This window comes from Micropterus salmoides, unplaced genomic scaffold (genome assembly GCF_014851395.1).
Source record: "Micropterus salmoides isolate LMB-PRFRI ecotype aquatic unplaced genomic scaffold, ASM1485139v1 Ms_hic_scaffold_14, whole genome shotgun sequence".
NCBI classification, from domain to species: Eukaryota; Metazoa; Chordata; class Actinopteri; order Centrarchiformes; family Centrarchidae; genus Micropterus; species Micropterus salmoides.
Window position 1 is genome coordinate 7,892,384 of NW_024040485.1, and position 9,898 is coordinate 7,902,281.

Genomic DNA, 9,898 nt, shown 5'->3' on the forward strand with positions numbered 1-9,898 from the left:
AGAGCTGCTGTTTCAGTTCAGTGTTTGTGCAAAGCTAACTGGCTGTAGCTTCTTATTTAACAGACAAACATCAGAATGGTTTTAATCTTCTTGTCTAACTATCCACCAGGGAAGCAAATAAGCATATTTCCCAAAATGTGAAAATGTTCTTTTTAAGACTCTGATGTACCTGTTTCTTGGTGTTTCTGTCCCACAGCTTCACCGTCCTATCATAGGAGGCTGATATGATGGTGTGGTCAGTGAGTCTCAACACGCTGATCCTGTCTTTGTGGGCCTGGGGATAAAAGATCAGTAGTCGATGAAGACAAGATTAATCAACGCCAGTTTTACTTTAAAAAAGCCAAACATCTGTCGGTTTCAGCTTCTCAAATGTGAGGATTTTCTCCGTTGTCTTTCATTGCAAATTTAATATCTTAGGGTTTCGGACTGTTGGTTGCACCTCACCCTGGGCTCGAGGAAATTGTGACGGCATTTTTTACCATTTTGTGACATTTTATTAACTAAATTAATAATAATCAATGATGAAACAATGCTGCAGCCTTTGTTGAAAGTCTGAATAACCACCTTCCGTCAGTGGTGAAAGAACTATTCGGATCTTATAATTAAGCAAAAACACAACGTTGAAGTACTCTGTTACAAGTAAAAGTCCTGCATTCAATATTTTACTTAAGTAAAAGCACAAAAGTATTAGCACCAACATAAACTTAAAGTGCTACATACTGTATAATGCTGTGTAGCTTGTGAATTTCGGCAAAGGATCAATAAAGTATTAACTTTACCCATAATGATAAGAATAGATGGATAAAGTAGGGAAAATGGAATTACGAGTACCTCAAAGTTGTACGTAAGTACAGTACTTGGAACACCAAGTTTCAATACCTCACCGAAACTATATGTAGAAATGTTCATCTGTATTGTTTCCTCATTCAAGCAAATGCTGTGTTTTTTGTTAAATGGTACAATATAAAAATATACACTAATCACTTAGTCAAGAGTCTCTCAGCTCTTACAGGTTTTCTGCTGCTCCATGAGAAATCCCCTGTAAGCTGGAGGAACCACATGTTGCCCCTCACGTCTCCAGACACAACAAAGCCTGAAGAAACATACAACACATTAGATAATTGCACAATAAACATACTAATTAAAAGCTGGTAGGTCCAGAAGTAGCTGTTGTAATTATGGTTGTGCTTGTAAGTAAGAGTAGTACTAGTAGTACAGCTGCACTGCAAACAGTATTGCTGGGAGAATTTAGTACCTTTGTCCACAGTTACAGCTGTAATCAGACTCCACTTCTCCTCATCGTTGGTCTGTAGTTTGCTGAAAGCTGAACTGAGATCACATTTGGGGCCCATGAAAAACTGAAGAAAAAGAGGACAGAGGCATTAACATATACTAATAGAATTGTAGGGACTGCTTAGAAAATGGATTTGTTTGTCATGTGAATCTAAACTGGAATTTTTGTTTTGATGAATGAATATTTTGCTGTAAAAAGACCAGTTTTTGCCAGGTAGTATTATTTAATTCACAATAGTATGTATTTTCTGTTCATGAAAAAAAACAAAGAAACAAGCTACAACAAACATTTTAATAGTATGACTATTTTAGTGTTCTTAGATTATTACTCTTATTTGACTCACAATGAAGCCAATCGCAATGCTTTCCTCTGACTCGCCCACGACCCACATGCTCTTCTTGTCGTTATGGATCATCCCCAAAACTTTCATATTGTGGCTCCAACTGCAATAAAGCCAAATATACAAGAAGCATTTGGTTTGTTTTAATTATTTGGGGCTTAAAAAAAATAAAACCTCTTAGTATACAGTATAAGAAATAAAACCCAACTGCACCATATCTAGAACTGAGCTTAACTGTATGTCAATAGAAGCTGCATTCATGAAAAGTTAAATATTACATTTAAAATCAGTGGATTTACAAGGCGCGGTCCTGGAAATATCAGTTTCAGCTAACTAGAGCAACGATTAGGGCTAACGTGATCAATAAATTCTCTCAAAAGTAATAAATATCTGCAGAAATTTAAAATACTAACAAAAACATAATGTTACGGTCACCTCCCAGATAAATATGTTTGATTTAATAAACATTCATCTGTCTCAATTCAACAAGTTAAAACTAAAATTCACATAATAATGAAAACATTTGGCCCAAAATTCAAAACTTAATAATTAGCCATCAACTTAGACAATGATTCATTAAAACAACCCTGACCGACCCCAGAAAAACCTGGACAAAATGCAGTAGAGTGTATGTGGTGTTACCTCACGACTTTGTGGGACAAACTGTCCTTGTCAAAAATTGTAACGTTAAATATTGTCCCAGCGTTTGATACACCGAGAAGAACTGAGCAGTAGTAGAGGCGGACCACTGGCTCCTCCACCATGTACGTGGCTACTTTCACCAGGCTGGGAGAAACAGAAACACATGACAGAGCAGCACTGGTTAGTGTGTAAAATCTAACTCCAAGTCGCTCACAAATTGACCTCCATTTTATCGCACATGCTCTGAAACCCAACACAACTTACAGAGGCGTTTCAAAACATCAACAACTCCCCTTACAATATCAGGGAGTGTACCTGAGAGTTTGCATGACTATCAGACTACTGTGGTGTAAAATAATGTAATACATTTACTCAAGTACTGTACTTATACAAATACCTTAGAATTGTACTTAAGTGTTTTAATTTTATGCTACTATATGCCCCTAGATTTCAGAGGTAAATATTGTACATTTTCAAATAAGCCACATGACCATATAACAAAAATAACAAAAAAAAAATTGTAACCTTGACAGAGCCCATTTTTTGTGTAATGAATACTTTTATTTTTATAATTTAGCTTCATTTTGCTGATAATACATACTTTTACTTAAGCAAGGTTTGGAATACAGGACATTTACTTGTACTAGAGTATTTCAAAATGTTGGTATGGCTACTTTTAAGATCTGAACAATTGTCTAACTGAAATGTCCTGTTTCCTATTTGCAGTAATAAGAATAGTAGATTAGATTAAAAGGCCTTGTGTGACTTTCAGCTCTTTGCCCTTTAGTTCTTCTATATAAACTTATTTATAACTCTCATTACTTAAAGTCTCCTTCTTCCCAAAAATGTGTTTAGCTTATTGTTGTTTGTCACTTGGCTGTTTGAGCTTTTACTGTGCAGTATTATGTTTGTGCAGAATTTAACAAGGGAAGTCCGTTTTCAAATTCATCTGCTGAGCTGACCTGAAATCGATGTTTAACAAGTGTGATGTGGAAACCTGAAAGCCCCAGCACACACTGACAATGGACTTTTCACATTGCACATTTATAAATTCTGGATTTTTCAATGAGGATGCAAATGTTTAATCAGTCAATCCAGTTAATTATATTATTATTCTAAGCAGTGTTTTGTCTGGAGGGGATCGTCAAAACTATGTGAAGTTTAACCAAGAATTAGCAGATTTCATATTGTCTTGATAAAACCCCCACTGCAAATCAGGTTTATTGTCAAAATGTACAGACTTTCAGGTGTTTGCAAGGGACAGATCAAACAAAATCAATGATCAATGAAATAGCTCAACACAACTAATGCACAACAAAAGTTTTCCCCCCAAATTTAACTAAAAATGCAGCTTATAATGATGTCTCAAAATTATTCAGCGCTCTGAACAGAATCCCTCACAAGAGCACAAATATGCAAAACAGGTGTTTGCTCAAGCACACCTGATTAGCTGCACCAGGCGAGCTTGAGCTGGAACACATGAAATACCTGAACTGACTAGGGGTTTGTTGAGTGTCACGTTTGACTGCATGTTAGAAATATGGCCACGTCAAAAGAATGGTCCAAAAAGTTAAGAGAAGAGATCATCGTCCTTCATAAACAAGAAACAGGATACAAAAATATAGTGAAGGCCCTCAATGTTCCTAGAGACATTTGTATAGTTTGCAAGTTTAAAGTTAAAGGAACTGATTTGCAGTGGGGGTTGAACTGTATATAGGCATGACAAGTAGCAGGGAACTGGTACAACGTCAAAAAAAAGGAAGTTACAGTGTGCCTTGCAATATTATCCTTCAATTTTATCTCTTTTCTGATTTTATACCACTATTCAAAGCGGCAAAGCTGCTATAGGATTATAAGAAATGTTTAGAAGCTGCTTCAGAAGCCAGTTTGTATTTCCCAGAAAGCCGAAAGGTTCAAATATGTGACTGCTCCAAGTGAGTCTTTTGGTGGCTGCAGTAGAGTCGTGTCTGACGGCATCCTGCTAATGTGGCTTTCAATCCAAATCAGTACTAATCTCTATCAAGACGGATTAAAATGTAAATGTAGGTAATGGGATGCTTTGATTTTGCACATTAATCAGATGTGTAGTTCTCACAGCTTTCAAATAACTGCAAATTTAAGGTATTATCAATTCAATAAAATGTAAACTGGTTTCAATAAAAGTGTATTTGTTGTTTTATTCTGTTGCTTTCATTCCCTTCTTTATTGTAAATGGGAAGGGAATGAAGGTTTCAAAAAACAAGATATCAAAATGGAGGATAGTCCTCTATGGTAGCTTAGTTGCTGTTGTTTACCTTGCAGTGCTATGTTGTTGATTCCACACCGGCTTCCACACATCAACGTTATGTTTCATGTAGCTGACAGCAAACTGGCTGTCAGGCATGGAACAGGCCGCTGTGATGATGCTGTCTGAAACCTGACACACACAGACACATCATGTGATTACACAAACACAAAACATTACATATGTCCAGTTTATATCCTTTTTTGGTGTATGTCTTCACCTGCTTGTGGCCAACCACAGTGTTGTGCTGCCATAATTCCAGAAAACCAGATTCATAACCAGCCAGAACCAAATCATCCGTCTGGGAGTAGCACAGAGCTGTGACTTTGCCTCTGAGGCAGGGAGGATCCTCTGGAAAGACAGAGCACAGAGGTAAAATGGAACAATTTTCAAAAGATAGATCACATATCATGTATCAACCCAGTACCGTCTCCTTCACTGAGCAGCATCAGGTGACTACTGTGACTAGCAATATATAGAGAAGAGAGTAGTTTAACTCTTGATGTGATTGACCTGGGACATTGTGACTATTAGTGGATGAGTGTGCGTTTTGAAGACATAATTAAACTTTCACGGGTTGCTTTGAATGTAAAAAAGGCAATTGCCACACGGTGCACAGTGAAGGTGAAGGCAGGTTTCTCTCGGTTAGTGTGATACAACTATTTTTTACCTGAAATTAATCTTTACACAATGCAAAGGCAGAATATTTGCAATGAGTGCATGAACTCAATCTACTGTATACAGTAAATAACATTTTTAGTTTAACCAAGGTTTGATTTACTGAGCTGAGTTGATAAAAGTGCTGATTCACTCAACTGACTCACTGTGCGCCGAAACAATGAGCATGAGCAGCAGCAAGAGATTTACATACTTTGTTTCAGTGTAGTCCAGCCTTATTAGTGAAGACTGTTGGAGCTGAGTGCAGCCTGTAAGAATACCTGAAGACACTACTCGGGGCTTAAACAAATAAAAATGCTACCACTATCCTTATCAGGGTTATTAAATTTTATCTTTAATTTCATTTACAGTAAAATTCTCCTACAATACTACAAAAAATGCCATTAAACATCATTCAAAGACAAAACGGTAAAGCACAGAGGAAAGATGCATATACAACACAATCAGCTGTCAGAATGTATAAAAAGGTATCTACTAATACTACATTGTACTAACTACAAAATCTTTAAGTGGTTTTTAAATGGTATTACTGTATATAAAAGGCAGTATTATATAACATATTACCTGTTGTCCATGTCCAGCATCGCAGTGAGCAGTCTTCAGAAACAGAGAGGAATTCTGGGAGTCCTTCTTTGCGAACAACTCCACATATCGCACCGTTGTGACCATGTAAGGTGCTGAAGTGCTCCACCTGTGCGTAAATATACGCAATGTGAGAGGGGAGGCAAAAGCAGAAAAATAAGTGACAATGTCCACGCTTATTTCGGTCAAGAACCTTACGGAAGTAATTTAGCTTGATTTATTTTTAACCTCGTAAAACCCAATTTTGTCCACTTGTAGTTTCTTCAAAGTAAGTAAGTACAATTTCTTTTAATACGACAGAAATATTAAAGTATATTGGAGACAACTCTTTATTTCGACCGACAGACCTGTAGCGGTTTCCACAGCTGCACTGTGCCATCATCAGACGCAGTGAAAACAGTCATGTCTTCGGCGTTGACTTCTTTGTTCTCATCTTAAATACAAAAACACAAAAGACTATGAATATTAAAAAAGGACTCATTATACTGTTTAATATGAAATAAAGAGGGAGAGATAAATACAGAGAGTGAATGTGTGTGTGCACTTGTTTACTTGTATTTGGTAGGAGAGAGCAGTGGTGTATACGCTGCTTGTGTGCAGCAATGTGGCAGATTTCTGTGCTTGCTTCCCAGGTCCAAACGTGTAGCGCTCCCTCTGCACAGCCAGCCACCACATACTGCCCCTGCACACAGAAACACAGAGTCAACAACACAGAAATCCCCTAATAAACGTTGAGGGTTTACTATATGTCTCAGGAGAGAAAACAAAGACAGCTCTGACCTGCAGTTAAATCTCTACGCTACACACAATCTGCGAAGCTCTTTAAATCCATCAGTACAACAAGGAAATGAAGCTTTTTCAGGCCAGAATGTAACAATACAAATTGTATTTTCTCTGACAGATAAATTTACTCACCACACAGCAAACAGATGTAAGAGGACTCCTCCAGGAGATTTCTCTGAGACGTTGGCCCGCCTGCAGATCCCATAAACAAAGCCTCCCGTCGTTTGAAGAGCTAATCTGGAACAAATTACGGAAACACAATAGTGATGTATATAACAGTATAGTAATAGGACTTTCTCAGGTAAGAGCTGTTGTTCAGTTCAGTTACATTTCTTTACGACACCCGTGAAAATTATGTTATGAAGATTTACCACACAGTCTGGAGTCCAAACACAGCTGGTGATCCAGTCTCTGTGAGAGTGAGGGAGAGACTTGGAGAGAACAGCAGGAGACACACTCACATCCCACACCATCAGGGCCTGAAACAAAGACACCAGTCAGTACTGCGCTACACTGACCAATCCTACACTATTTATATCACCGAGGGTAGGCTAAATAACAGAAACACCTTTCTGTGTAACACCCTAGATGAAGGGAGGATTAATTACAGGACTGTTATTTTAGACTGCATTAGCTTCAGCTAGGGGTACTTAATAAATCATGATTATATAGATTTGAGGGAAAATGAACACAGTCCAACCCTACAACCAAAAAACAACCAAACACCTGCACAAAGGTCAATGTGCAGCAAAAGTCAGTGTTTCTATCAAAAACAAAATTCTGATACTGCCACAACACTAGAGTACAAACACATGTACCTGATCTTTTCCACCGGACAACAGCTGTTCACCATCAGGACTGAAAGCCAGACAGGTGGCTCCTCCACTGTGGCCCCTCAGATATGCATGAGGCTTAATGTGGGGGTCGAGGGCCAGTTCGCTCAGCAACCACAGAACAATGGTGAAGTCATCTAATTTATAGAAGGGAAAATAATAAAAATAGTTATTAGCAGAAAGTTATTAGGAGACCGGCTGTGAAATGTTGCCTGGGAAAACAACATCTATTTCTCTGGAGTGTAAGTGCATTTCTGTAATTTCAGGTCTTGTTTTTACTTTACCATCAGCAACACATACCTGATGCTGTAGCCAGGTATGTGGAGTTTTGTGCCAATGCCAGGATGGCGCCTGTTTGCACACCAAACGTTCCCAACATTTTCAGGCCTCCCAGCATTCCCTCCTCTCCTCCTTCCCTCTTCCAGACCCTCAGACGTTTGTCACTTCCTCCAGACACCAGCAGCTCAGGTTCGCTCTGCTCTGCATTCAGGACGACCCACAGCAGGCACAGTATGGACACATCAAGGTTCTGGGAGGCCCAGATCTTATTACCTACGATTAAAATAAAAACTGTTATGGTCATATTCATTTTGTGCCATATTTATACAGTATGTTTTATGTGTTTGTTTTTCATTATTATATCCATCAATGTTTTATGGCTTTCTAACTCCTGTATCAGATTTATATCCTTGACATATTGCCTGCTAACTAGTTTTGTTTTTAGGTCCGTTACTCGGTTGGCTTTTTATTCATTAATTAATGTTTTTGTTGGTTTTTTATTGTAAAAACCAAACAGCCTATAATTTCCTAAGTAAAGTTTCTTAATAACACACAGAGCAGAGCAAATGTCTTGAAGAACTTCACGATAAAAGACCCAAGCCAGACAGAAAATACAGACACAATAAAAAGAAGTGTAAGAAAATATGTTATAAAATTAGAAAAAAGGAAGAAACCCAACTCAAAGTTGTCCAATCAAATACTGGTCCTAGTGAAATGTTTAAGAATTTTGTAAAGATGATTTTTATTTTACATTCCTGGCACATAAACAAACCTGAGTCAATAGTGAAGAGTTTGACGCCATCACCATGGTATCCCCAGCAGTATAGTCTCCATTAACAGCCACACACAGAGCAGCAGGTCCAGAGGTTGGAGACCTCCGTTTCTTCTGAGGAGGCTCCAGTTCGCACTAAAAGACCAAATAACAGGATCCATTTAGAAAGAAGATTTCTTTTAAAAAACATACAACTTATACTTACTTATCTCCCACATTGGATGTTAGGAAGAGATAACTTAATACCCAGTATGAACAGTAGGGTGATTATAGCAAGCAAAAACGGTTTCAACGAACATACGGACACCTGAAACAGTGGACATTATTCTTTCACCAAATGCCAGATGTCGTTAATCAATCCTGCCTCAACACTTCATTTACACGCAGACTATGGCAACTGCAAGCAACATGAAGTTAACACTTACACACAAGATAAATAAGGAGCTTACTCTGTCACTTACTTCTTCACGTTTAAAAGTAGTGACTGAACGTCCAAGTCCTCCTGACCAGAGGCGGAGCTGTTTGACAGAAGGACAGGACACAGAGAAAAAGGAGGCTATTCATTTAAAAGAATTTACAGTGTGCTCACAAACAGATGCTGAAACAGATGCTGATGGTCTGCATTGAATTTCAGGTGGGTGCTGTGCATCGAATAAGCACTCTGATGCAATGTGTTCTTTTAAAAAGCACTTGAGTGTTAAAGCAAATTAATCTCCTAATGTCTCATACATTTATGTGAATTTTATTTACAACTAATGAACTGACAAAACAGTATTTTATGACAAAACAACAAATCATAATTTATTTGTAGTTTTTGGTTAAATAGTAATTAAGCCGGTAAATAGTGTAATAATTATATTATTAATCCAGCTACTCTGGTTAAATTCAAGAGAGTTAAGTTTAATTTATCTGATCCAGGTTCACTATGTACTGGCAGCGATGGCTCACCATGTGATCTGAGCCAGCGCTCAGCAGCATGCGTCCTTCATCCAGGAAGGTGAGAGACTCCGTGGCTCCGAAGTGAGCCTGGAAACATCCCACACAGGTGGAGGTGGAAACTGACCACACCCTCACCTCTCCAGCAAAGAGCCAGAGCAAAGCATGGGGGAGGAGGGAGAGAAGCAGAGACTGCGCACTGAGTGCTGGTGACCGGACAGGGACTGAGCGAACAGACAGAAGAGATTTTATTTTTAAAAACAAAACAATTATTACTTCAGGTTGAATAACCAGAACCTTCTGGTTGTTAGTCATGCACATTAATATTACACTGAGAGGATTAGCTGACTGAACCATCTTAAAAGAGTACTCGACTGATTTAGCATTGCACTCCGACATTGACAGACTGGCAGTTAAAAGAAGGTCAATACAGCAGCCACAATCTTCTTCCTTGTTAAAACCTGGTGCCTATATT

General features: G+C 38.3%; 1 protein-coding gene across 1 annotated transcript in view; it reads right to left on the reverse strand.

Annotated features, from left to right (window-relative positions):
* The window catches only part of LOC119902962 (telomerase protein component 1-like), a 22,423-nt gene that overhangs the window by 848 nt on the left and 11,677 nt on the right, over positions 1–9,898 (reverse strand). Inside the window, 19 exon segments of the mRNA XM_038719363.1 lie at positions 170–274; positions 1,011–1,093; positions 1,256–1,358; positions 1,638–1,737; positions 2,277–2,420; positions 4,571–4,692; positions 4,781–4,911; positions 5,803–5,929; positions 6,168–6,253; positions 6,373–6,502; positions 6,736–6,840; positions 6,975–7,082; positions 7,422–7,573; positions 7,737–7,988; positions 8,488–8,532; positions 8,535–8,622; positions 8,949–9,005; positions 9,436–9,572; positions 9,575–9,662. Of these exon segments, the coding sequence (XP_038575291.1) occupies positions 170–274; positions 1,011–1,093; positions 1,256–1,358; positions 1,638–1,737; positions 2,277–2,420; positions 4,571–4,692; positions 4,781–4,911; positions 5,803–5,929; positions 6,168–6,253; positions 6,373–6,502; positions 6,736–6,840; positions 6,975–7,082; positions 7,422–7,573; positions 7,737–7,988; positions 8,488–8,532; positions 8,535–8,622; positions 8,949–9,005; positions 9,436–9,572; positions 9,575–9,662 (2,163 nt within the window).